The sequence below is a fragment of the Buteo buteo genome, chromosome Z (genome assembly GCF_964188355.1).
Source record: "Buteo buteo chromosome Z, bButBut1.hap1.1, whole genome shotgun sequence".
NCBI lineage: Eukaryota > Metazoa > Chordata > Aves > Accipitriformes > Accipitridae > Buteo > Buteo buteo.
In genome coordinates, this window is record NC_134204.1 from 27,846,708 (window position 1) to 27,874,254 (window position 27,547).

At 41.2% G+C, this 27,547-nt stretch overlaps 1 protein-coding gene across 4 annotated transcripts in view; it reads left to right on the plus strand.

The window, feature by feature from the left end:
• Nucleotides 1–889: 889 nt before the first annotated feature.
• The window catches only part of FAM169A (family with sequence similarity 169 member A), a 44,366-nt gene continuing 17,708 nt past the window's right edge, over nt 890–27,547 (plus strand). For 3 of the 4 annotated variants that reach the window (XM_075020612.1, XM_075020615.1, XM_075020614.1), the window contains exons 1-4: nt 21,042–21,233; nt 24,043–24,178; nt 25,649–25,748; nt 26,812–26,897. In XM_075020612.1, the coding sequence (XP_074876713.1) occupies nt 24,044–24,178; nt 25,649–25,748; nt 26,812–26,897 (321 nt within the window). In that variant the 5' untranslated portion in view covers nt 21,042–21,233; nt 24,043. Of the gene's footprint in view, nt 985–21,041; nt 21,234–24,042; nt 24,179–25,648; nt 25,749–26,811; nt 26,898–27,547 lie in introns of those variants that run through there. The other variant, XM_075020613.1, reaches the window with a different exon arrangement.

Here is a 27,547-nt window from a genome sequence, read left to right on the forward strand (position 1 = left end):
CTTAGTCTGAGTCAAGGGCGAGTGCCGTTCTCTCGCAAGAACCCTTGTTTGATTTTGTTGCTCCTCAGCTCCCTGGCACACAGGTCTTCTTGGGGGAGGACGCTCCGGTGCCGTGGCCCACTGGTGGTCAGCGCCGGCGAACAAGGCTGGCCGTTTTCCTTTGGAAAACGCGGTCCTGCCAGTAATTTGGTTCAGTCGGGCCTCCAGTTTGGTGAAGAGGAGCAGCGGCGAGGCCTTGGGCTGGCCCGTGGTGTGCGTGTCTGTCGGAGACGGGGAGGCGGCCCTTGCCGGCTGGGGCCATGAGGGCCACCTTTCTTGCAGAGGGGATTACTTCACGCCTAGCCCCATGGTCCGCTGCCCAGCCCCAGGAGACTACGCGTGGCCTTGCTCCTTCCTCCCCGAGGGTACCACTGATGTCCAAGGCAGCCCCGGGCTCCTCCGGTGTGCCAGGGCCACAGGGCAGGTACGACCACCCCCACAATGGCGAGCGACGGCGAGTGTACCACCACAGCCGCCGAGGCTGGCCACGGAACAGGAACCGGGGCTGCCGCCACGGTGAGCGACGGCTCAGGTACCACGCCGGCCGCCACGGTGAGGGGTGACGACGCTGCAGGTACCCGCACAGCGGTGAGCAACGGCGCAGGTACCGCGCCAGCGGCTGTGGCAGGGGGCGATGGCGGCGGTACCTCGGCAGCCGCCATTGCGGGCGGCGCGGGGCGAGCAGCGCCGGCACGCGGCGTAGCAGCGGGAGTGCGTCAGCGGCGAGGGGCGGGGAGGCCGCCGCGGGGAGACTATATCAGGCGCCGGGCAGCGGGACCGGGCAAAGCCGGAGGTGAGCTGGGGAGCGCCGTGAGCGCCGCCAGGGAGCTCGGCCGCCGCCTTCTCCTCCGCCTCCCTGTCCGCCTCCATTCATCTCCGCGCCGCCGCCGCCTGCGTCCTCGCCTGCCGCCGCCGCCGCCGCGGTAGGCTGCCCGGCCGGCTGAGGTGAGGCGGGGCGGGGTGTGAGGGGTAACCTGCTGAGGCGTCCCGCTTCTCCGCGCAGCCCAGCGGGTGGGAGGACTCGGCGGCCGCCCGCGGAGGCCGGGCGAAGCGAGGCAGGCCCGGCCCGGCCCGCCGCGCCGGTGGGCGCGGGGTTTGCCGCCCAGCGGGAGGCAGGTGGGCGGGCCGGGCGGCCGCTGCCCCGCGGCCCTCCCCGGCCGCGGCAGGCCCCGGCGCCAGGTGTCCGCCGGCATCCCCGCCGCGGGGGGCCGCGCTCCGTCCCTGGGGGCGGCCGCCCGGCCCCGCCCCCCTTGCCGCCCTCCGCGGCCATCGCAGCGGCGGGCAGGCCGGCGTGGCCGCGCCGAGCCCGGCGCCGCGGCCGCGGGAGGAGGGCGGAGGCGGCTGTGTCAGGCGGCGGCGTTGGCCAGGCTCTCCCGCGGCGGGGGGCGGCCCGGCCTCCCCTCGGCCGGGCCCGCCGCCCCTCGCCTCGCCCGGCCTCCGCGGGCTGCGGGCCGGGGCTTGCGTGGTGCCAAGTTTGGTGTGAGTTTTTGCCCAGGCCACTCCGGCTTGGCTAGGGCCAGCTGTCTTTTGTGGGGGCAACCATTGCGGCTTTGCGATTTACGCGTTGCAGCCACACGCGTGTATATGATCTGTGACACATAAATGTACCTTTACGCATATGTATGAAAGCAGTAATTGCAATGCTACCATAGATGCCTTCTACAAAAGATGTCTCTGAGCGTGTGTGTGCAAATACATGTGGTCACACGCACTTCTGTTTTCCTGTATGTGATGTGTGAGGTTTTTCGAATTTTATTTTGAGGTGGGTTTGAGTCTTCCCTCTTAAAACAAGGGGAAGCATCTTGCCTCAGATATCTGTTGACGTCACATTGCTATCCTGCTTATGGAGTGTTAAATCCAGCCTGAGAAAGTGGGTTACTCTAGGAGCTAGAGCAAAAGGTTTTACTAGCATTAATGGAAAACAATATATACTAACTCACTGATTTGATATACATATTAATGTCCTATTTGGAGGAAACCACTGAACAGTGATCTTTAAGCTCTTCTGGGCTGTGGAGTTTTTGGTATTAATAATGAGAAGTTTGGAAAACTAGACTGTAGTGTTGAGACACTGCCCAGCTGATGCTTGTTTTTTTGTGTATGTGCACACAGGAGAGAGGAGTAACTTCTTCTTCTTTCAGCTTAAGTGCAGATACTTGTTCTGTGTGTTGGGCTGCACCATTGGTCGTAGTCTGGTATATAACCCACCAGTTTTTAAGGGCAATAAGTATTGTGGCAGAGTGATCAGTGTAATAAAATCAGTGCTGCCTGACTGGAGGACCTGTAAAAGATTGCTGCAGACCAGAGTGATCGTAGTCTCACTTCTCCTTCAAACTCTTCCTATAGGAACTCAGGGCATCTTCTCTCTGCTTCCTTAACCACACTGCCACCTTTCTTGTTTAATTCACCTCTGCTTGATTTAGATACTGAAGAACTTTTCACTTCTTGTCTTAATAGTGGCCAGTAAGAAAACATTTTTAACACCTGTTTCATAGAGGAAAAACATCAGGGCAGGGAGTGGTTTATGGTATAAATGTTTAAATTCAGGTGTTAACCTCAATGATCATGTCAATTTCAATACTGTTTTATGAAAGAAAAGCTGCTGCAGACTCTAATACAGCAGATTGATGTCTAAGTTGCTTCCCCATTCCCCATTCTGATCTTACTTAGCATCTGCTCTGTATGGAAGCAAATGTTTTACAGTGCCTTTCTTTACTGTTGTGGAAGATGAGTAATTAAAATGGGATTCTAATGTACTTTTCCAATATCAGTCTCTCGAGCAATGTTTGATCAAGACACACAGTACCAAGTCTTTTCGGAGTGTTTCGTAACTAGCTCCTTTACAAAGAGGAATTACTCTGAGAAATTATTTGGAAAGTACTCTTAATTTCTTCTATATGCATATTAAGGTAGATAATGTCTTTTCATTTCAATAATTAAAACCAGATTTTTTGTGGGGGTTGGGGTTTTTTTGTATCTATTAGTATTGTAAAGGTAACTAAGAATAAACTTAAAACTCTCCTTACTTATCCAAGCATCCTGTCTGTGCAGGTTGGTTTAAATAGTTTTATTTGCATACCTATTACAGTGCAAAATCTTTGCCAGTGAAAGATGGAGGAAGTTCCTGTCAGTGTTAAGGCTACACTCATTAATGCTTTTGTTTTCATTTTTAAATGTGAAAAATGGAAATGTTTGATATGAAATCATTAAAGGAGGAACATGGAATTTGGTGGTACTAGAGAAACTCATCAAAGTAGAAGATCCCTTTATTAGCTAACATTCTTAGGTATCATAAGGTTTGGTGTCAGTCTCTATTTCATACCAATCAACGAATATCAAGTAGTAGTTATCATTTAAAGGTGTTACCAATTATGTTTCTAAACTTCAAATACAAATAGTAATATTAGAGCTGAAGTAATGCATACTTAGGTTTATTTTCACATTGCTATTCCATAAATATTTCTCTAATCAAGTTACTAGCTCCTCATTTCTGCACAGATAAATACCTTCCTCCAGACTCATGAGGTTGTAACCTAGTCATCAAATTGTATCAGCTATACATTCCAGAAAGCCATAGTCATACTTTGATCTGTGAATTGTAAAGTTTGGGGCAGCTATGGTGGAGGTGCATACTTTTCTTTGGAACTGCTTTCAGCAATGAATGTCTCTTGGGTAATCATTTAATAAACTCTTTGAAAACAAAAAAACTTTTTCAGACAATAGAAATGGTTTAAAAAAAACCAATCAAGCAAAATTCAACCCTCTCAAACTTTTGCTTCCAGCTGTTACAGTATGGATTAAACAATTGTGAGTGGAAAAGCCTGCTTTAATGTGTTTCCTTTGCTGCTTTGTTTTAAATAAGACTGAAATGGTATATGCAGTGTCTTGATAGCTCTTCTTTGGCATTTTTGCAGTTTTGTCTGCTATTGCTGACTTTTTTTTTTTTGAACAATAGGATGTGATGGCATATATTTAATCATTATAAATTTAGTTGGTGTTCTCCAGTGAGCCTGAGATTTCAAAGAAGCTTTTAAAGATCTCACTAAAATATGTAAAAGAATCCTATTCCAGAACAGTGATGAGCTTTTAAATATTCCCTAAAATCTCACTAAAATTAGCAAGAATTGTCAGGACTAACATATCTCTTTCTTTGTTTTCAGAGTTAACTGGAAAACCTACTGGTGTTTTAAATGATACATTTATATGTACTAAATGATTCCTTGAATTGAAAATCTAGGAAGATGCACTGGTCTGAATTGTGTACTGAACTGTGTTGTACAGCTATTCAAAATAGCACTTCAGATTTTTGATTTGTTTTCAAATCTGAGTTGTTCCTCTCTTGGTCCTGTACTTTTTGTAGTGAAATAATGTCTTATGATTTTATTATTACTGTAGAACAGGGGACCTGTGTATTCACAGTGCCAGTGTCTCTCCTGTCTGCTTATGGTTAGAAATTGTTTATGGGCCAGGATGAATTGAATTCACTGTTAGTCTTTTGTTTAGGCTTCATCAAAACAGGTAAAGTAAGGATGGTTAAATAGGTTTCTTTTATTCTGTGGATCACTGAAGAGGAAGAATAATTGGTAAAGGTGTGGTCTCTGTAGAAGATCGGTTATTGAAGCTTTTAAGGCATTTTTAAAAAATTCAAGTACATCTGTAACAGGATAGCTTAGGTACTAGGAGGAGTAGCTTGGAAGTTTGAATCTTACAAACGTGTATTACAGTGAGAAGCCAGGGAAATCTGGTATATTCACAGAAGCGTGTAAGTTCTTGAAAGGATGTCAGGATGGTTGGTGATGGGGATAAGGATAAGATGACAGCAGGGAGGAGGTTGTGTGTGAATTCCTTTCCACTCTTAGAGACATTCTTGGTAACATTCTTGGACATAGAACTTCAGTCCTGTGGTAACATGTTTACTGATAGCTAATGAATGCACATTAACGAATTTTTTTTATAATGCAGCTGTGATATGTTGAACTAAAACAGCAGTGGCTATACCCAGACAATTGTGGGAAATAAAACTGAACCATCTGCAAGTATGAGACTGCTGAAAGCAAAGGCAAATGCAGAGCTACTTAGGAATGTGCTCTCTCTGCTAAGGAGTTTGCTAAATATTGGTTCTGATGGCAGTAGGTATAGACAGCGGGGAGAAGTGATTCATTTTGGGGAAGATGGTGTGCCCTGAGCTGCTGCTCATTTGTGTGGTCCTGTTGGAAAGCTTAGAGAAGAGGGATGTAAGTCAGTTATGTCTGAGCAGATTCTTGAGGGCTCTGAGCAATGAAATACTCTTTTGATATCTTATTCTTCCTTTGTTTTGGGAACAGGACTTCTACATAAACAAGAAATACCAGATCTTGCTACATTTTTTTTTCTTCTAGCTGGAACAGCCTACAAGATACCTGACTCTTTTGTAGCTTCTTAGTCATACTGATGCTAGGATTGAATTTCTGTTTCTAGAATGCTTATTTTTCAGAGGATGGAGTTTACTTCTAGTTTTACAGTTTCAGTTCATATGTGCCTTTCTTCCATCCTTCTGAAGATGGGATGAAGACAAACATTCTCACTGCTGAGTCCAGGTGTGAGCTAGATTGGAGTAGTCTGTCTGTATGGCCTTTGTAAAGGTGAGGAAGTATTGGTGCTTTCTTGCATGGACATATGGAAATGCTTACACTTACCACTGTATTTGTGAGAATGGTGTCTGTCACCTGGGATGGTAGCTTAAAACATGTCTTCACAAAATGACTGAGCTCAGACTGACACTCAGTAATAACTTCCTCATCGTGTCTGTGGCCCAGGCATGGTGTCTCAAATCCCTGATTACTTCCTTTGAACATTGTTCTTGATGTCTGTGGTATTCTTGTCATCTGACTTTCACCCTACTTTTCCCTTGAGAAAGGCAAGGTAAAATTCTTTTTAGTTGGTCTCCATAGCTCTTCTGGTGTTCTTTGATCCCACCCTGTTTTGGTGAGTCCACAAACTGCATTGCCTGTGAAGTTTATCATTTTGTTGTACATTGTGTGCGGCTGAAAGAATTGCTCCTGTAGAACGCTGAGTGCGAATAGCAGGTAAAATTCAGAATTCATTTTTATTAAATGCCGTATTTTTAACATCTGTTATCTTCTGAAGATAATTGTAACAACTGTTGGAGATAGCTGCCTGTTCCCTTTCTGGAAAAAATGCAATTCTTAATCTACAGTAAGGTTTAAATTCTTACTACTCCAAATATGATATACTTAACTGTAGTCTGATTTCAAGTTTCTGATCCTCGTGCTATTGTAAATGGGCTATAAGGCCATATAGTCAGAGACTGAAACTTATCAATTCTGTGTACTTGCTGGTCTGCAAGAAAGTTTTAAGGTTCACTGACAGGGGTCTGTTGTTGCAGTCTTGTTTATTTGCTTTCCCTGCTTCACTTCTGTGACTTACTCCTACTCCTGGGAAGATCCCATGTTAATTTCTACCCCCCTTTCTGCATTTTCATTTGAATCACCCGCAAAACCAAGGCAATTGCCACTTTCTTAGTTATAGGTCTCCTGCTGCAAATGACTTTAAAAACAAAACAAAATCACCTACAGATAATTTTAAAAAGGCAAAAAGAGCTTGAATACTACTTAACCCTTGAATTTCCTACAGCTCCTCCGCTGAAAGCCATGACATCCACAGACTTAATGTGGTGTAGTCATAGTTCAGGCAACTGTTTTAGTAACTCCTTGGATATGGAGGGTATGATTGCAAAGCTTAATGACCTGCTGCTCACTGTTAGTAACCATGGATGCATCACATTTGAATTTGCATGTGGAATATTCTTGAAACAACCATAAAGAGAGTTGCTGTTTGGCTGATGAGCAGTTGGCTGACCGAATCTGGGCAGCTTTGAAGTTCACCCCAGTGGTGGGGATAGGGGAGAGGACAGCACAACCAACCATTTTAAAAATAGATGCAAATGCGTACGTAGGGTTACTGCAACAACAGTCTTGCTGCGGTGGTAGGTTAGTTATGTTAGACTTGATAGACCATCAGCTGTCTAACCAGATTCAGTGGGGTTTTTTAAGTATGGTCAAGAGAAGAGCTTGCTTTATTGTTCTCATCTCTGAAATCACTAGATGTATTTATAAGGTGGCCCTTCCAAACTGGAGAGATAATGTTGGAGGAAGGTATGAAAGTTTGAAAACTGAACAAGTTGCCAAGAAACACGGGTGCCAAGGTGGGAGTAGGAGATGGTCTTCTGATAGGATGTGGCAAATAAAGCTGCAGAAAATCAGGGAGGAGGCATATATTACTACTGCCTTGTTGAAGAGGTGCCTGGAAAAGTAGGAGCCAAACCTAGGTGTTGTGGCTTAACCCCAGCCAGCAACTAAGCACCACGCAGCTGCTCGCTTGCTTCCTGCACCGCCCCCCCCGCCTAGTGGGATGGAGGAGAAAATCAGGAAAAGAAGTAAAACTCGTGGGTTGAGATAAGAACAGTTTAATAGAACAGAAAAGAAGAAACTAATAATGATAACACTAATACAATGACAGTAGTAATAATAAAAGGATTAAAATATACAAGTAATGCACAATGCAATTGCTTACCACCCACTGGCTGATGCCCAGTTAGTCCCCGAGTGATGATCCCTTCACCCCTGCTCCCTCCAGTTTATATATTGGGCATGTATTCCACATGGTATGGAATACCCTGTTGGCCAGTTTGGGTCAGCTGCCCTGGCTGTGTCCCCTCCCAACTTCTTGCGCCCCTCCAGCCTTCTTGCTGGCTGGGCATGAGAAGCTGAAAAATCCTTGACTTTAGTCTAAACACTACTTAGCAACAACTGAAAACATCAGTGTTATCAACATTCTACTGATACCTAACTCAAAAATGTAGCATTATACCAGCTACTAGGAAGACAATTAACTCTATCCCAGCTGCAACCAGGACACTAGGGATGGAGACTTGTGGAAGGTGAGCAGGGGCAAGAGCAGCATGGCTGGGTGTGTCCCAGGTGGCCAGCCAGCCACCTGAGGAGTGTGGGCTACAAGTGCTGAGCTATAAGAAGGCCTTTAAGATATTTTAAGAGCAGATGCTGTGAGGTATAAAGTGCAGGAGCAAAATTGGAGGGAGCTGAGGGCGGAGCTGGAGAACTGCAAAAGAGCTGCTCTAAAATGCTGAGGCATGGGAATGAGAGAGCAGTGACTAGATGAAAGAAGTGGGTCTTTAGGTGTATTGGTTGGCTTTGGTTTTTTTAAGACACTAAGCAGGTTTGTCTTGTGTAGTGGAGGGGAGGTAGAGGAACGTGGGAGATTAGAAGGAAGAGTTAGTGTTGAGCACAGGAGAGGTCAGATATATGTCAAAGGGAGGTAGATCCAGGAAGTAATAATCCCACCTAGTCCTATCTTTCTGTCTTTTAGATATTAATTATTTTCAAACACAACTGGAATGGATTTCATTTTGAGTATGGATATATTCATCTTGAATCTGAGAAGCTGAAAGGGAAGGCATGAAAGGTTTTTTTAAGAAAAACCCAATTTTTCAAATTTATTAATAGTGGCTATTTTGAGTAGCCTCAAACACAAAATTTTGATTTAATAAATCTCTGGCACACTTTCCTTGTAGGAACCACTTGTACATGTTCATTTCCCAAAACTCTCTACTGAAAAAAGTGTTCTTTAAGAAACTAGCTGATAATGTCATTAAAATGAGAGACTGTAGAAAAATGTAAATAGCAGGTTAGTAGTTTGTATACCTAAGAACTTTGATTAAATAGGCTACCTAATCAAATACCTGATTTTAATCACTTGAACAAAATGCCAGTGCTGTTACACAGGTGCTTAATTGGGCATATGCTTAAAAACCTTACATACCTAGGGTGGGTTTGGGAGTGAAGCTGCTTAATATATTCTCCTAATACCACTCTGTCACCTCAGTTTTGATAATTGGTAAGTTTTCTGTCCTATTTTCATTAAAGCCATATAAATTTGTAGCTGTTAACAGAATGCATGTTTTCTCCAAATCTAACCAGCAGTTGGTTAAAAGCACTCTTTAATCTTGTTGCTCATCCTTTCCTTAAGAGTATCTACTTTGTATCTAGTACATCTTTGTTGCAGTTTAGTCTTTTAGAACTACTGAATGTTAATTTTTTTTATTACATATTAGAATATCCTGCATATATTTAATTGTAGAATGAAGTTTTTGATACTTTTTTAAAGACTGTATTTTGTTTTAATTAAATTAATATACTTTTTTCAAACTTTAATTTTTTAATTGAAAAGAAATCATGTGCGAGTACTTTTTTAATGTGGAAGACTCTTTCCTTCCTTGTTCATGTTTCATTTGACAAGAGATTGTTCGAACCCGGTCGTATAGACCTTTTGACCATAATTCTTGCTGATCTCCACTGCAGCTGTGTTTTATACCAGGACTGGGGAGTTGGATCCTTTATGTAAATTTCATAATTCTGTGTTATACAAGTAAATTGAAGTTAAATTGTGGTGGCTAATTAGTGAATGGAAGGCATTGATTATTTTTGTTTGTTTATTTGCATTCAAATAAACAGCTTTGATTTGTGTCTCTGATAGAAAACCAGAGCTGCATAAGCTGCTTCAAGCAGATTATGGATAATGTGGTTGGCATATTAATCCAGAGCTCTTGGTGGATGTTGACAACAATTTAGACCACTGCCCTGTGTTGCCTTAAGAACTTTCTGTTGGGGTTTTTATAGGATATGAGTAGATGTTATGTGGGGGTTTATGCTCCTTTTAAAACAAAACCCACCAACCCAAACCCCACTTCTTTTTCCTGTTAGGAAAAAAACCCCAGACTCTAAACGAGAGTAAATTTATCTGAGTTGGCAAGAACTTGTATTCAAGATTGACATGTCTATATTCTCTAAATATGTGAGCAAAAGCCACACTGCAGGGAAAGAGTATTTGTATGCCTTAGTGCTATGATGCAGATAATAGTTTGAAGACTACTTAGAAGTATACAAAAACAAGCTTTTTGAATAAAAATGCAAGAAAACCTACCTTTAAATATGTAGTTATTTGAGCGAGGAGGGTATAAGTTGTCTATTCAGTGTGGCAGATCAAATAGTGTATTATTGTTGCTTCTTCAAGCCTGTATCATCTTCAAGAAATCCTAATATATACTCTTTTGTTAAAAAAATAAAACTTCCCGTTACTAAAATGTCTTCCTTTTCCTCCAGTTGAAGTTCATTATATTACAAATTAGAATTAATAGAGTTTTAAGAGATGGGGATATTTATAAAACATAAAAGCTTTTTTACAATAGTGGTCTAAATTGTTAATTATGGGACAGGTTTTCTCTATGTATTTCAAACTACAAGCTCATAATAAACCAGATAGGTTCTCTGTATGTATTTAGATGGTTAATTATCTTAGCATAGGTTTGAAATTTACTTATATTAGAAAAGGATTAACAACCTTTTTACTTATTTAAATGTGATAGACTGTATTTGGATAGACACAAGAAAAAACATTTTAAAACAACCCCTCCCAATTTAAAGTATTTCATGTTGAATAAAGAAGAAATAAAAGCAATGAAAATGTTTTGTCTATGTGACAGCTGGTAGTCTAAGAAAAGAAATATTTACGTAATTTGTCTGTTTATAGAATTAGTGTTAGTAGAACTTAACAGTTTTAGAAGTGGCAGATGTGATATTTTATTTTTTGTAGTTGAAGCTAGAAGACTGAAAATACAACTTTTTTAAAAATATATTTTTATTCTAACTTTTATGTAGTTTCACAGCTTTCACCAAGCCAGGAACTGGACATGACAAGGTGGAAAACAAACATAGCAAAACAGAAATTATGTTTGTACTGCTCTGAGATGATGATTGCTGGTTTGGTGCTTCATCAGATCAGCTTCTGGAGTGTGGCTTGGGACTTACGCAGTCCTAGCTTGGTTTCCTCTGGAACATCAGCAGCTAGTGTATATATGGAGATACATATTTAGTTTGTTATTTATGTCTCTTCTCATGATGCTACCCCAGGTGTAGCTTACAGCTAGCCTGGGAGATCATGGTAGGATTATATTTTTAAGATAAAATTTGTTTCAAGGTGAGTGATGATTCATAAGAAATGCATGGCAGTCCTTGAGGACTTCTGTGATCCAATACTTCAGCACTCGTTTAAACAGATTAAAGCTTAGGTCAGGCACTACCGTGGTTTACTTTTTGTCCAAGTAGGCCAATACTTCATCACAGGACTAGAACTGATATGTGTCCTGCAAGCTCGGGCTGGATTAGTTGTCCTGGTTTAGCAGAAAATTTCTGCAGGTCATGGCTTGAGCACCCCGGTGTCTGTTCTTTAAACTGCACATTTTAATGGGAAAAAAAGCCCTTAATTTGTGTTTAACAATAAATAATTTTAAATCTGAAGATTGTTCACCTGCTATGTAGCTGTTGATTTAGTTTTGCACATACTTGTGATACCAGGCATGTTTACCTGTCCCAGTTATTTTATGATGAAAAGTCCTTACTGGATTGTTTATGATTTTTTGAGGCAAATGAGCTGTGCAGCTGAGTTGTGCTGTGTAATTGTCTACTTTCAGTACTTGTCAAGTTTTGATACAATTTGTGTTCAAATATCTCATGATCTTGGTAAAGTATTTCTCATACTGGTCTCTCTGAGGTAATTATTATTCGCATTTTGTAGATAAGGATTTCAGGCAGGTCATGTAACATGTCTATGGTGACGTGAAGTCTGTGCTAGAGCTGGAAATTCACCCTGATTCCTCTAAATCCTTGGCTGGCAGCCTAACCACTTAGACTACAGTTCCCCTAAGATAAAGGCACCCAAAACCAGTTTTAAGCTGTATTTAAGCACTCTGACATGCTGTAAGAAACATTATAGCTTTTGGCTTCTTATCTTTCTGCTGTTTCATGGCACTCGGTATTGAGGGTCTGTAAGGGGATAAACACGTGAGGTGTGAAGCTGTATGTACCATGTATTTCTCCTTCATGCACTTCTAAGATGAAATAGGGGTTGCAGCTATAATTTATAATGAAATGAATTTGCAATGTTGCCCGCTTATTCTAGATTTAAATTTTTTTCAACCTTAATTGTAGTAATAAAGACTTTGTGAATAAGGAACTGCCTCACTTGCACAGGAGTGTGTTCACTCATCCTGTTAAATGTGTTTTTGTTGGTGTTTCTTGAACTGATCTCTGTTACCCTCTGGTGCTGCAGCTGTTCCTAAAAAGGATGTGCCATTTCTTGTGTAGTAGCTTGCATAATGTTAAGGGGGAAAGTCTACTATTCCACATTAAAGCAATTGTTGCTCATGTGAGTTTTACATACAATCTTTAATACTGTTATGTGAAATGATACAGTTATGAAGAGTGTAAGATTTATCTTCTTTCACTTGAAACATGAAAAGCATAATTTGCCTTATTTAAAAAAAAAAAAATTTTATTCCCCCCCTCCAAACACACACATCTGGTACAAATGGTCATGATGAGTTTGGTTGCATAAGGCTATGTCGCATATGCTCGGTCAGCCTGACTGTTTGCTAACCAATTGGAGTGGTACCCCATGAGCAGAGCACAGTCCTGCAATGTGTGACAAGGATTTGACCTGACAGTTTTACAGTTGTGCAACACATGGAGGCTTAGAGCAACAAAAAAGGGCATGAGGCGCTGTGTGGCAGAGACCTGTGCTCTTCCTGCTGCCTCTGTGGAGAAAAATGCCCATGTCAAGGAAGACTGAAAAGCTATTTTCTCTTTCCCTTTTTGCATTATTTGAGACTGGCTAGATGTGGACCCATCTGTATTTTTACTTTGTTAAAGACACTGACAAACCAATTGTGTTTTGTGAGGGAAATGTGTTAATTTATTACTACTGGAAGCCATTTGGTTTGTCTTTGGTAGGTTATTTTGTCTTTCAAAATAAAGATGCTTGAATTTTGGACCGTTGAACTACTTCCTTATGCTCTGCTGTAGATTGGCATGGAACATTCTCCTTTCATCACCTGTTTAATGCTTTTAATGTAACTTGATAACTTTCTGTGTATAGTTACTGATTTCTTCAGGGATCTAGCGAACTTACATGTTGTGAAATATTTCTGATCTTAACACTGAGACAAATTACATCACGTAAGTGTTTGAGAGCTTGTCACCTTCCATGTCTAATATGCTGCATGGTACAAATGATAGATGGTTATTTAGCAGGGATGCTGAGTAGGTTTTTCCTTGGTTCAGTCTTGCAAATTGCTCTGTATTGGTTTTTTCTGCACAACCCATTCTCTGTAAATGATAGAAGATGAGTCAAAAGTGACTAATCTGAGTGGATAAAATCAAAGTATGATATATGAAAGTGTTAAGTAACCCAAACAGTTAAACAGAAGGGAGGTCTTTGAATTATTTTGACGGTAATTCAATGAATATATTAATTGGCAGAAAAGAGGTTTTGTCTTTTTTGCTTATAAGCAAAGATATGGTTGTTGCTTTTGTTTTCATAGTGGTGTAGTGGTTGGAATGCAGACAATCTACTGAATTTCTTATTGTGTGTTTTCTGCTTTGGTTCTGCATGATTTTATTCTAAAAAAATGTCAGGAATTATTACCTAGAGGCTTTCAGTTATAGCTTGTGGCTTTCTTGTCTCTTTGTCATGTAATAATGAAAGCTCAGCTCAATTTGTCTGTTATTCTCAGTTATCCAAGCACTTGGGTATTTTTTTAATAGTGGAGGGGGGTTTCCCCTTTCTGCCAGCATACAGAAAAGTAAATTTTGTTTTTCATGTGTCTGTATTCCCTTCAAGCAGAATTTACCTGGCCTGTTGCAACTAACTGGGTGCTAAAGCCTCATCCTGTTGTAGAAAAAATGACATGTAATCTCACACTTCACCTCTCTTCCTGTTCTCCTGCACCATACTTGTTTCAACCTAGTCCATGTATGTGTATCACAGAATCATAGAATCATTTAGGTTGGAAAAGACCTTCAAGATCATTGAGTCCAACCATCAACCATGCTCACTAAACCATGTCCTGAAGTACCCCATCTACTTGCTTTTTTAATACCTCCAGGGATGGTGACTCAACCACTTCCTTGGGCAGCCTATTCCAATGTCTGACAACCCTCTCAGTAAAAAAAATTTTCCTAATATCTAACCTAAATCTCCCTTGCCTCAACTTGAGGCCACTTCTTCTCGTCCTATCTCCAGCCACCTGACAGAAGAGACCAGCATCCACCTCACTACAGCCTCCTTTCAGGTAGTTGTAGACAGCGATAAGGTCTCCCCTCAGCCTCCTTTTCTCCAGGCTAAACAACCCCCATTTTCTCAGCTGCTCCTCATAAGACTTGTGCTCCAGGCCCCTCACCAACTTGGTTGCCCTTCTCTGGACACGCTCCAGCACCTCAATGTCTTTCCTGTAGTAAGGGGCCCAAAACTGAACCCAGGACTTGAGGTGCAGCCTCACCAGTGCCCAGTACAGGGGGACGATCACCTCCCTGCTCCTGCTGGCCACACTATTTCTGATACAGGCCAGGATGCCACTGGCCTTCTTGGCCACCTGGGCACACTGCTGGCTCACATTCAGCTGGCTGTCAACCAGCACCCCCAGGTCTTTTTCCACCCGGCAGCTTTCCAGCCACTCTTCCCCAAGCCTTTAGCGCTGCATGGGGTTGCTGTGACTCAAGTGCAGGACCCAGCACTTGGCCTTGTTGATCTTCATGTGATTGGCCTCAGCCCATTGATCCAGCCTGTCCAGATCCCTCTGTAGAGCCTAAACTACAATATTGCTGGTGTGTTTCAGAACTGTAATATTGGTGGGTAAACCATATCTGCTAGAGCTGAGGAGACCAGTGGTGGATAAATTGCTTCCCTGGCAGCAGCTCCTCTGGCTGCTGTGCATTGTAGTATTGCTGCTACATGCAAAGGTACACATGCCTCACCTTTGGCTCTTGGAGTCCCTTTGCTTGGGAACAGGAGGAGCAAATGGAGTTGGCTGGTGTCAGGTGTCTCTCTGCCTGCTTCTGCCCTGTTAACAACAGCAGCACCTGGAAGATGGGAAGAAACAGGTGGAGAATTAAGAGATGCAGCTAAGCATCTGAAAGGGACAGTGAGCAGTAGCAGGAGGAATGTGAGGGACTGGAAGAGAAGGGAAGAGAAAATCCAAATAACAGGTAAGGGGAAGGATGAGCTGAATTTGAAAGGAAATTGCTGTGGGGATTGTGTGTATATCTAAACAATAGCATTCATAGAAAGTATTAGTGTTTTCATCAGCACAAGCATTAAAGCTGTCAGTTGTAAATGCCAATGAAGTCATGTCCAAGTTTGTTTTCTGATTTTAACAGAAAAAAAAATCCCTTTTGTAGAAGGAGCAGCCTCATCTATTCAAGCAACTTTATAGTAGTATATTATTGCTGTTAAAAAGCTTTTAAAATGCAGACTTTTTAATTGCTACTGGGTGAGTTGTGTCAGTAGAACACTGAATGATGGATTAAAGGGAGGGGACTGGAGATAAAGCAAAAAATATTGGACACTAGGATTTAAAATGAAATTTTAAAAAAAGACTCCATAGTGGAGACCAGGAATCATAAATCCCTATGAAAAGCTTAGTTGTTTTGAGAGTTGGGTGATGAGTTCCTGGGAGCAGAGCGAGACAGATCAAGAGATCCTGTGTTCCTGCAGAACAGGTTCTCATGAACTTGCGGTAGCTTATGTTTGTGAGAGTTTGTGCTGTAGCTTGAAAGGAGCTGAGGGGTCTGTTTCTGTGTATATTTTTAAAGACCTGAAAGCCTTAGCTGAAGAGCACTCGGTGGATTCCAGGAGCTCTTGTTCATCTTAATTTGACACCACTTTGATATGGAAAATTTGAATCTTAAGAGCTTTCAGGGAGCTATTGCCACTATGGTTGGTCTTCAGTGTTTTAGTTTTTTGACTTTTCACCTCCTTAAAGTGTCTCTTTAGTCTGTTGTGGGCTCTTGTCTTTAATGAGCTTGTAGCATCTCCTGTTCATGTTGCCTCAAGCCTTCAAAAGACTGATTAACAAATAAGGTAGAGGTGATAGTTTAAAGAAAAAATCCTAAAAGGTGAGAAGTGTGGTATGTTTGCTACTCAAGGACTGTTTAGATTATGTGTACTCAAGGTAAAGCTTATCTAGTTTAAGGTTCTGCTTACAATAGAGGATGCTTAAGGAGTCACGGACTTGGTAGTTAAGGACATACATCTTCCTTCAGCATTGAGAAACCAGGGGTTGGCAAGAGAAACTAAGATCCTGGTGTCCTCAGATGACCCGTGACCATGAAAGGACAAAAGGATTAGGGGTGTTCTTCCCCAAATGACCACTGAAGACCACCAGAGACCCCCTGCACAGGCGTAGAAGACTCTGGGATGATTGCTTAAGAGAACAACATGTCGTGCCTTTGCTTAACATAATGAATATGCAATAGTTAGGTGGAACATATGTATTAGATAGGCATGGTGTTTTAACTGTAGTGTATAAATATGGACTAAAAACCTCAGTAGGTGTGCTTGACTTGTGGAAATCTTCTACCTCGCATCCTGCGCAGAGTAAAGCAATGTCTCGTCTCTAAACATACTTTGTGTGTTTTGGGAGTTACTTTCTGATCAGGTATAGTTTTGGTGACCCAGATGGGACTTCAAAACTGGATTTCAGTCAATGCTTGCTACTGCCAGAGGAATTGCAAGCTGGACTCCAGTGTGTACTGGAGGACTCCTCCCGCAGTTCCCTGGTGGGTGGCAAGTGATTGATTGGAACTGTGGTAGAGACACTGCTATTTTGATATTTTGAAGTATATCTGTTTAAGGTACAAATTGGTGGATTAATTGCAGCTGCTGGTTGGAAGTATTTTATCTCTCCTGTGTTAGTATGGTGATTACTGGAGCAGGTAGAGAATTTGATTTGGTTTGGTGCACTTGTATTTTTCGTACTATTGGTTGTTTTAAATTGTTATATTAGGTTATATTGGAGAATACTTACAAATGGGAAACTCCGCTTCCTCTGAGGAAGGGGGAATAGTTAAAGTTTCCCTGTTGGGTTGTATTTTGAAACATTGGAAAAAGTTTGGTGGGGATCCTCTAACAAGGAAGAAATTAAGAGTACTGTACTCACTGGTGGCCAGTGTGTAAATTAGATGATGAAGAAAAATGGCTGGAAATGGGAACTTTGAATTATAATACCATTTTACAGCTAATCTTGTTTTTTAGAAGGCAAGATAAATGGGATGAAATCCCATAGGTGGATATGTTTGTTGCTTTAAGAAATTATTATGAAACAAGAAAACTGCAAATTGGCAGTATTTGATTCAAATGTGTTAATGAGTGACAATATCTCAACTGATTGAGATTGCTTGTAAGGTGTATAATAAGAGAAGAGTTGGAAGTGGGGGAAAAAGGAAAAACAAAAGGAGAAACTAAAAGATCATAAGCAAAAGGCTGCTATTTCAGCAGTAGTGCTTACTCAAGCACAGACATCCTCCAGGGGAAGGGGTTTCCTGAGAGGATGGGGATGTGGAAGGGAATGGGGAGGAGGGGGAAACATACTTGGCCTCCCCTTTCACCCCTATCCCTAAGGCTGACTTACCAATGATTGGTACAGAGGATTCTGACTGATGGTGACCAGGGCTGAGCCCCAGCCAAGCCCCTGGTTTCAGTAAAGCTGGGGAATGAAATTGCTAAATTTTTTGTAGATACAGGGGCAACTTATTCTCCTTTAAATAGCTGTAAAGGACCTATGAGTAAGACCTGTGTTGGTGGTTGGTGCCACAGGAAAGCAGGAGGTTAGGCCCTTTCTCCAACCTGTGATGTGTGAAATTGGAAATAAAACATTGATGAATTTTTATATATGAATTTTTATATATGCCAGATTGTCCATTACCTCTTATGGGACGGGATTTACTAAATAAATTGGGAGCACAGGTAACTTTAGGGAGAAAAAAAAACAACCACCAAAAAAAACCCCCAAACCAAAATGCAAGTGCATATTCCTCAGAGTAATGCCTGGGGAGCGCAAGTTTATATGTTGTAGGAATCAATGGGAATCAAGCACATGAAGAATGAACAAATTGAAATCCCCTCTGAAATTATGGATGCGGTGGTCCCCTTTGTGTGGGCAACAGAGAGGCTTGGAAGAGCTAAATCAGCTGAACTGGTGAAAGTGGAATTAAGAGGGAGCAAAGCCATTCTGGACCTAAAAGGCCTTTTTCTGTATTCCTCTGGAAGAGCAGAGTCAAAACTTGTTTGCATTTGAGTAGGGAAGTCCTATAACCGGGATGCAAGATGCAGCTATATTGGACAGTACTTCCCAAGGATTTAAGAATAGCCCCACCATTTTTGGTAATGTACTAGTGAAGGAATTGGAACAATGGCAAGGTAAGAACTGGGTAATTACCTTGTTACAATATGTGGATGACATCCTGTTGGGGACAAAGACTGTTGAGGAGTGTAAAGCAGCAGCTATTAGTTTATTGAACTTTTTAGGGCTGGCTGGATAGTGAGTTTCTCAAAGGCGCAGATTGCACAGAAAAATGCGACCTACCTTGGTCTTGAAATTTCTCAAGGAGAAAGAAGACTGGGGATTGAGGGGAGGGAAGTGATTTGTCAGATTGCTGCACCCATATAAAGAACAGTTAAGACGATTTCATGGAACGGCTGGGTGGTGTCGGCTTTGGATACCTTACTTTGGATTGAAGGCTAAAGCTTTGTATGAGGCTATTAAAGGACCAGGAGAAGTGTTGGAATGGAGTCTGGAATGTTGAAAAAAGTTTGATATAAAGGTTGCTCTTATGAGGGTCTCTGCACTAGGCCTCCACATTTTGACCAAGCCTTTTGAGCCTTAACAAGGGACATCAGATGATGGGAGTGCTTTTGCAGACTTTAGGGGTCTGGAAAAGACTGGTAGCTTACTTCCCAAAACAACTGGATAGCGTAAGCTCTGGATGGCCAGGATGCTTGAGGGCGGTAGCTGCAGCAGTGAAGTTAATACAGGAGGCTTGGAAGTTAACAATGGGACAGAGAATCACTGTTTATGTGCCACATGCAGTTATAGCTGTTTTGGAACAAAAAGGACATGATTGGCTGTCTCTGAGCAGAATAGTATTGTATCATGCAATATTGCTTGAACAAGAGGATGTGGTAATGAAAATATCTAATACTTTAAATCCAGTGTCATTGCTGCCCTCTCGAGAAGAAGGATTAAGACGTGATTGTTTACAGGCCATTGAGCAAGCATATTCTAGCTATCCAGATTTAAAGGACTCCCCTCTACAACATCCTGGTTGGGAGCTACTCCCTGATGGAAGTAGTTTTGTAAATAAAGGGGAATGGAAGGCTGGGTATGCTGTTGTGACTTTGGAGAAGGAAGTGGAACCATTGCCTGTCCTATAATGAAAGAGCTAATGGAAAGGATGCATAAAAGTAAACACATGGGAGTTGAAGCTTTGCTTGGGGCAACCAGATTATATGCTGTGAGAATTAATATGTTGTTAGTAGCTAAAAGGATTGTACAGAAATGTGAAATTTGTTTAAAGAATAAACCTAAAAATCAGAAAAGGCCCCCCCCCAGAAGAGGTAAGAAAATTAGACACCTGGAGACTACTGGCAAATCAATTTTTTTGAACTACCTAATTGTAAGGGTGTCATGACCTGGGCTGGACAGACCAGGGACTTGTGCTGAATTCAGGATTCTCTGGGGTTAAATTAAGGTGAAATGACACCAAATGATCAGTTAAATATTTTATTCATGGCAGAAACAAAGTGAACTTGGGAGGCATAACAGCAGGTGGCAGGGTTTCTCACAACAGGAATTGTCATGGAACTACCTCAGTAAGCTGTGTAACCTGTGTTAACCATATACATCAATTCAGGGAATAAAGAGATCCCTCCCATTGAGTCATGAGGTTCAGAGCAGACCCCCTTGCTTTCTAGACTCCTTCTCAGAGAGGAGCCTAGGTGCGGCTGGATCTACTCTTAGTCCCAGACTTGGCCAGTGGTTTTGTGTCTTAAAGGGATGAGGTGTAGGGATTATGAAAAGGAGAGAGAGACAGAGGAAAAGAGAAAAAGATTTCACCAGTCCTGGGTCCAGCGTTGATCTAAAGGTCCAGTTCTGGTGGGTATGTGCACTTGGGGCTTCAGTTCTTGTCCCTTTATCAACCTTGCCCATCCTTCAGGCAGGCACTCGAACTCATTAGGCTAATTAGGTGTCATGTGTGATTTGTTCTTTCAGAACCTTCGAGGAAAGGGGTTGGTGGGCTTGGGCTTTGTTTGGGGAGTAACTTCTCCTTTCCTGTAGACGTTTTGACCATTGTTTGATATTTGGCCATGCATAGTGAGCTGCCCTGCTCAGCATATTGGAACAGGAGCTCTGTACCCTCTGGCATGCCCTCCCCATACTGTTGCATATTTCCTGTGCTGATCGGCTTCTTTTCACCAGTGGTTCCTTGCTATGCAGGGTTTGCTGTTATGCAGAACTTGCCCCACCACAATGTTTGAGACATTAACTCTTTCAGTCTCTCACAAAGGTATATAAATATCTACTGGTGATTGTGGGTACTTTCTCAGGATGGCCCAAAGCTTTCCTGTGTGGCACCAACAAGGCAAGGGAAGTAGTAAAGGTTTTATTGAAAGAAATCATTCTGAATTTCAGGGTACTGGGAGGGTTCTCAGATCAAGGACCATACTTTGTAGCAGAAATAGTCCAAGGGGAATCTAAATTTTTACAAATTGAATGGGACTTGCATACCTCATGGAGGCTGCAGTCTAGTGGAAAAGTAGAAAGAATGAACCAAACAACTAAGAGATCATTCAATAAAATTTGTCAGGAAACTCAGTTGAAATGGCTGGAAGCTCTCCCTTTAACATTACTGAGAGTGCAAATTACACCAAGATCTAAGGAAAAGGTTAGCCTTTTTGATATATTATATGGGAAACCTTATCAAAGCACGAATCATGAGCTAGGATCTACAGAATTAATAGGGAAACAATATGTTAAAGAGTATGTGATTTCTCTAGGGAAGGTTCTGTCTTCTCTTAACAGGTATCTGCAATTAAGGACGCCTCTGGGCCTGGATACTGCAGTTCATGAGTTTCAGCCAGGAGATCAGGTTTATTTAAAAACTTGCAATAACAAACCTCTGAAGGAACATTCGAAAGGACCCTTTCAAATTCTCTTAACTACATATACTACAGTCAAACTTAAGAGTGAGACCCTGGATCCGTTATCAAGAAGGGACTCCTTCCAGGTAAGTGGATTGTAGGAAAACAGAAAGAGAATTCTCTATCTAAAATTTAAAAGGGTTAATTCATAAATTGTACTCAGGAGTAGGGCACAGTATGTTTTTTACTATTGTGATAATCTGTTCATGATTTTGATAGGAATATGGAATCCAAAATTTTAATTATCTTTAATTTAATGATACTAAGAAAAATTAGGGGATTGGAAGATAATTTAATTTTGAAATTGATTCAGCAGTTTGGCAAATTACAAAACACTATGAGTATTACTACTTGTATACCAATTCCACATTCCAGCAAAAATCCAGTAGAATGGGGAATTCTTGCGTTGAAAGAGCCACCACTGGTAAACTTAAGCAAAAGCTTAAAAGCAAGTGTGACTTGCTACCTCATACAGGACAAGACATATATTTCAGGTAGCGATTATGAGACAGGTTTATCTTTCTGTTATACTTAATCTGGAGGACCTGGAACAGGAGAGTTTGAGCTACTCCAAAGGTTAACTGTCCTACACCCAAGGATCCAACAAATTGGAGAAGCCGCATGGAAGATACAGCCTGAGACGTGGTCAAAAGATGGGTATGAACCTTAATCCATGGTGTTTTGAATGGACAAGACAATTTATAAATACTAGCAATCAGTATGACAAGATTATCATGAATCCCAAGGATGAAGCATATGCCCCTGAATGGAATTGTACTCAAGTGTTCAACTGCTCTCATATGGGAGTTTTGAAAAACATAACAGGGGTGGAAAAAGCATTGTGAATTGGATGTCAATGTTGAAATTTAATTGTAGAGAAACAAGATGTAGTCCCAAGACAAGTCCAATGTCACACAAAAACCATTTCACACTGTGTGGATTTTAAGTAATGGGACTTGGACAAATAGACTTCATCTTGATATCCCAGATCATCAAATTACCCTAGGGCTGTTAACATTATGGCCATTGTGGAGAAAGAATCCTCCGACTCCTCAGCTATGGGGAAGGGTTAAAAGGGCGTCAAATGTAGACCCATGGCATGGCCCCTCAACGGCCACAAAAGCAGGATGGGCCATGGAAGCAATTTTAACCCCCAGAATAATAGCTTTTATTGAGTATTATTCACTAACCTCACTTGGCAAATGAACAGTTTAGCAAATGCAACAGAAAAAGGATTGCTTATAGTAAGTAAACAGATACAAGCAAATAGTGAGATGAACTTACAAAATTGCTTAGCTCTAGATTTGTTGTTGGCCAAAGAAAAGGGACTATGCGGATATTTCAAATTGGATAAGGAACATTGTTGTGTCCACATTCCCAATATGACTAAAGATCTTGATACACAAATTGACCAAATCAGGGAGGTGACAAAAGAATTGCAAGAAAGTGCTGAAAACAATTGGATAAACAAAATTCTACAAAGCATAGGTAGATGGTCCCTTACAGGATGGTTAAGCTAGTTTGATCCAGAGTGTGATTATTATAATAGTAGTGATAGTAATCATTGCAGTGCTAATTAGATGCATGAAACAAGCAGCTGTGTGGACTCTGCTTGTCTTGGAATATAATGATGAATAAAGATCTTGGAAGTCTCAAATAAAATATTTAAAACTTCCAAGGGGGGGCAATTGTTGCCTCAAGCCTTCAAAAGACTGATTAACAAATAAGAAGGTGGAGGTGATGTTTTAGGTTTTTTTCTTTAAACTGAGAAGTGTGGTATGTTTGCTACTCAAGGACTGTTTAGATTATGTGTACTCAAGGTAAAGCTTATCTAGTTTAAGGTTCTGCTTACAATAGAGGATGCTTAAGGAGTCACGGACTTGGTAGTTAAGGACATACATCTTCCTTCAGCATTGAGAAACCAGGGGTTGGCAAGAGAAACTAAGATCCTGGTGTCCTCAGATGACCCGTGACCATGAAAGGACAAAAGGATTAGGGGTGTTCTTCCCCAAATGACCACTGAAGACCACCAGAGACCCCCTGCACAGGCGTAGAAGACTCTGGGATGATTGCTTAAGAGAACAACATGTCGTGCCTTTGCTTAACATAATGAATATGCAATAGTTAGGTGGAACATATGTATTAGATAGGCATGGTGTTTTAACTGTAGTGTATAAATATGAACTAAAAACCTCAGTAGGTGTGCTTGATTTGTGGAAATCTTCCACCTCACATCCTGCGCAGAGTAAAGCAATGTCTCAAACGTACTTTGTGTGTTTTGGGGGTTACTTTCTGATTAGGTGACATTTACAGTGGAAATGCTTTTGGAGACAACCAGTTGGTAGGTGCACTAACTGGCCAGTTGAGAGAGGTTCTGAACAATGCTTTAGTTTCTTTAGTGATGGATTTAAATGCAAAGTCTCCAAAATAAATTAACTTATCTTTCTTGTTATCTTTCAGGCTGTTTACTTTTTATTTGACTGGCCACTTGTTGGTTAATCTGTAGCCTCAAAAACATCAGCTGGGAGGGAGATAACTGAGCCTTGCCACCTCAAGGCAGCATGTGGTCTATTGTACATGTGCTGCAAACAGGGGCTTGTATGTTAGAAATCTTCCATGTTTGGGTCTAGGGTGATCCGTGGGCTAAACACATCCTTTTCTGCTTATAAATACAGATTGGTTTTATGTATTGTTTTACAGACTGGGCGTTAATAGGCACCATCCTAATTAAATGCCTGCAGCAATTCTCCTTTCTGGCTTGGATATAGAGGGCTCTAGAGAGCAGCGAGAGGGTGTTCAACAGTCTTAGTTACCTGTTTAGTTGGAATATGTGATAAACTGTGCATTGTATCTCTCAGATTACCTACAGTAATAATGTTGCTTATTTCTCAAGAGGATGTCATTCCCTGTGGATATGTTGAAGACCTGCAGTCATCAGGACTTGGAGAGCTCAGCAGAGGTCTACATGTCTGGCCTTCGGTATAAGAATCCAGACTGTCCTGAATTCTTGTCTCTGCCAGACCACCGCAAAGTAAGAACCAACAAATACCTTAGTCCCAGTTTTCTTGATATACTTGTAGATTTAAGATTTAAAATAGCCAGTCCATAACTATTGAATCACATAATTATTTTAGCAAAGCTTTTGTACTTTCCAAATTTCTGTTTGTGTGTTAAACTCTACCTTTTTTAATTCCGTAATTGGGTTTAAATCTGGGCATCAGTGACTATTTCCTGCTTCTAGGCAATGGATCTGTATGCATTAAGTAATTTTTAAAAAACTTTAAAATTTCAGCTGGTGAGTCAAACCCTTTCCTAAAAATCACTAACTCTTGCAGTCACAAAAATCTATCATCGTAACTATGAGGTTCATGATTTATTGAGGCTAACTGGCTCTTTTTGTATGCCAGTCCTTCAGTGTTCTTGATTGGGTTCAATTCTTGATCAGCAAGTTTCACTAATTTCAGAGGTGATTCTTTTCTTTCTATCTGAAATACTCCCTCCTATTGTTGGGAGTTCTAGTAGAGGCTGGTGTGACACTTCATGTTTTAAACCCTTGTCCCTGGTGTGATAAGTTGGTCGATGTTGGTTCTACCTCTAGATGAATGTTTCTATTAGAACTAGTACCAATAAAAGCAATGGTGTACAAATTTAATGGAAAATAAGTGAGCTGAGAGGATTCTATGTGGGAACACAAAGTCAATGCTGCAGATTCCTTGGCAGAAGCAGAGTCTTGAGTACTTTCCTGCATTTCTGCAGGTGCTGTATGCCTATATATTTGTTTGTATTAAGATCCTCACTTATGGCATAGTATATCATAATCTTCTTAAATTGGGTAAGCAAGTCTATTTACCACATCATTAATGTCTGTCTAGTTTTTATGCATTAATTAAATATTGAAAACATGTAATTTTAAATATCAAAATGCATTTCCACAGGAGTAGTCAACTCTTGAAAGGTGGATTGATTTGACCCTTCTCATGTTGCTCCTGAGGCGAAATCAAGCAGACAAGTTTGGAATTTCTAAAAGCTATGCAATTTAAGGGAAGAAAGCCTTTCTGAATGCAGCCTTCCCACCTTAGTGCATTAGGGCTCTTGTTAACAAACAGCAATTTCACTGTGCCAGTTTCTTTGCTTGACTGCCTGCCTCGTTCTGTTGGCTTTGACAGCTTGCACAGCTGGAGCAGTTCAAGTGAACATACTGCTGGTTCTGTGCACACTTTACTTCAGTTGTGCACATAAATGCAAACTGCTGACAGCAGAGAGCTGTAACAGTATAAATCACTGTAGCTATATCTGCCAGAGCTTGAGAGTCAGAGCTCTTTATAACGGAGTGTCTTTAGAAAGAAATGTCTAAAGTAAGGGCTGGGGTCTGATGCTTGTCCTTTACAGTTAACTGTTAAGCACCCGGTTTTCAACATTCACCTTGCTTATCCTGCTATATATATTTTACTAATGTTGTTTTAGCAAGAGTCTATTGAAGTACTGTACACTCTTGTTTCAGATTCCTATTAGCTTATCAACTGTGGGCTTCGTTCCTCTTTATGGTCAAGAGCAGACACACAAAGTTCTCGCTTTGTTTGCACCAGGGGACTCGCTCACAGGTTTCATTTTAAGATTTTAATCTTTGTGTTGCTGTTTCTTTTTATGTGACAAATACATGCAACCAGGCCCTTGCTCATTCCATGCTAGTGTAGCTCGTAACTTTGCCACTTTTGCATTTGTTGTTCACTGTGTTCTTGTTTCCATACTATTATTTTTGTTGTGAATTTATACACACAAGTGATAGAACTTTGCATGCTAGTCAGAGTAGAACCAGACCCACTGAATTCAGAAGGTATATAGCAAAATAACATAGTGCTTGTCTGAATCCAAGTACAACATATATCTCTTGATCTCTTTATGTACACCTCACCTCTCCAAAAGGAATTTATTGGGCATTCACAGAATCCATTAATTTTCCCATGAATTTAGATGCTTTTTATTAGTGGTGATTGATCAGCATCAAGTTTAAATTCATCTTTAGCTTTAGGTCCTAACATAGCTCTGGCTAAGGTGATGTCTCACTGGTTTGTTTTTTTTTCTCCCTTTCTTCCTTCCCTTCCAGTCCTCCATGTTTCCTTCTCTTTCTGTTTAATGCAATGTATATGATTGCCAAGTTTGCTGCAAATGCCCATAGATCAAACTCTTCTTGATTGCTAATCATATGGCCATCAGCCTTTTTACATTCATCTGACTCCCTAAAACTTGCCCAGTTTCAATATCAATATCCATTAGCAACCCAAAACTAAAATACATGTATGAATGAGACTCTTCTTGGCAGGCCCAGTTTTTGGTGGAAGGAGGTGCTACAGCACAGTGAAGAAGGATAGTGCTTATGTCTGAAAAACAGTTCCTGTGTGTCATACTGCACAAAATCTGTGTTTGGTATTATTGTCCTCAGTTTCAGACAAGTTTTGGACTGGGGAGCATCACATATGGGAGGGTGTATAGCACCACATTTGTTGTGCTAGTGTAGGAAGAGCTGCATTAATACAGTGCCAACTAGAAGATGCTTAACTTGGTTACTACAGTGTTATTCCTAACTATTTAGCAGCTTTAATGAATATGGGGTTTTTTGGAATGGTAAAAATCACTAACTTTTTATTTCCCCTTGTTTCTTTCAAGCTGTAGCCCTGTATCTTGCTGACCAGTGGTGGTCAATTGATGACATTGTGAGAACATCTGTCACGGCTAGACAGGGGCTTCATCAGGTAAATCACTCCAACATTCACCTAGCAATTATTCTTATCCTTCAAGATAATGGAAAGGAATGGCAAATAGCTAGTGTGAGATGTTACATGTTTTCATTTCATTCAGAAATGAGTTGGCTGTTTCATGTCAAAAGCAAGGTCAATGAGAATAGAGGAATGCGTATTAGGTGGAAGGGAACTTCTTTGCAAGATAGTGTCTATGGCAAGAGTGACTCTTGTACAGTAGCTTCATATGTAAGCTATTTAGATGTTAATGATGTTAAGAGTTTTTTCTTTATTCTTTAGAACATCATATATCTGGTTGTATTGAAACATCTTAGTAGAGTGGTGTGTTGTACTGTTGCAGTACCTATTGGTCTTATCAGGAGACTAGTAGGCTAAAAATATTGTCAGGAACCTGTTTGGTAGAGGTTAGTTGGAGCTGGTGGTTTACAGTGGCAATACACAGGTTTGGGAAAGTAAGTTGCCTGGTATCTGCTTTATTGCTCATGATTGACCTTTGTTACCATTACTGACACCTATGTAGCATGGAGTTTTGTGGGTTTTTTTTTTCTAAAACTGGAAATCTGTATTTTTCCAGGGGTACAATTTGTATCTGCTCATGGAATCTGGGCACTTGTCTTTGATATTTGTATTTTTTTGAATTACTC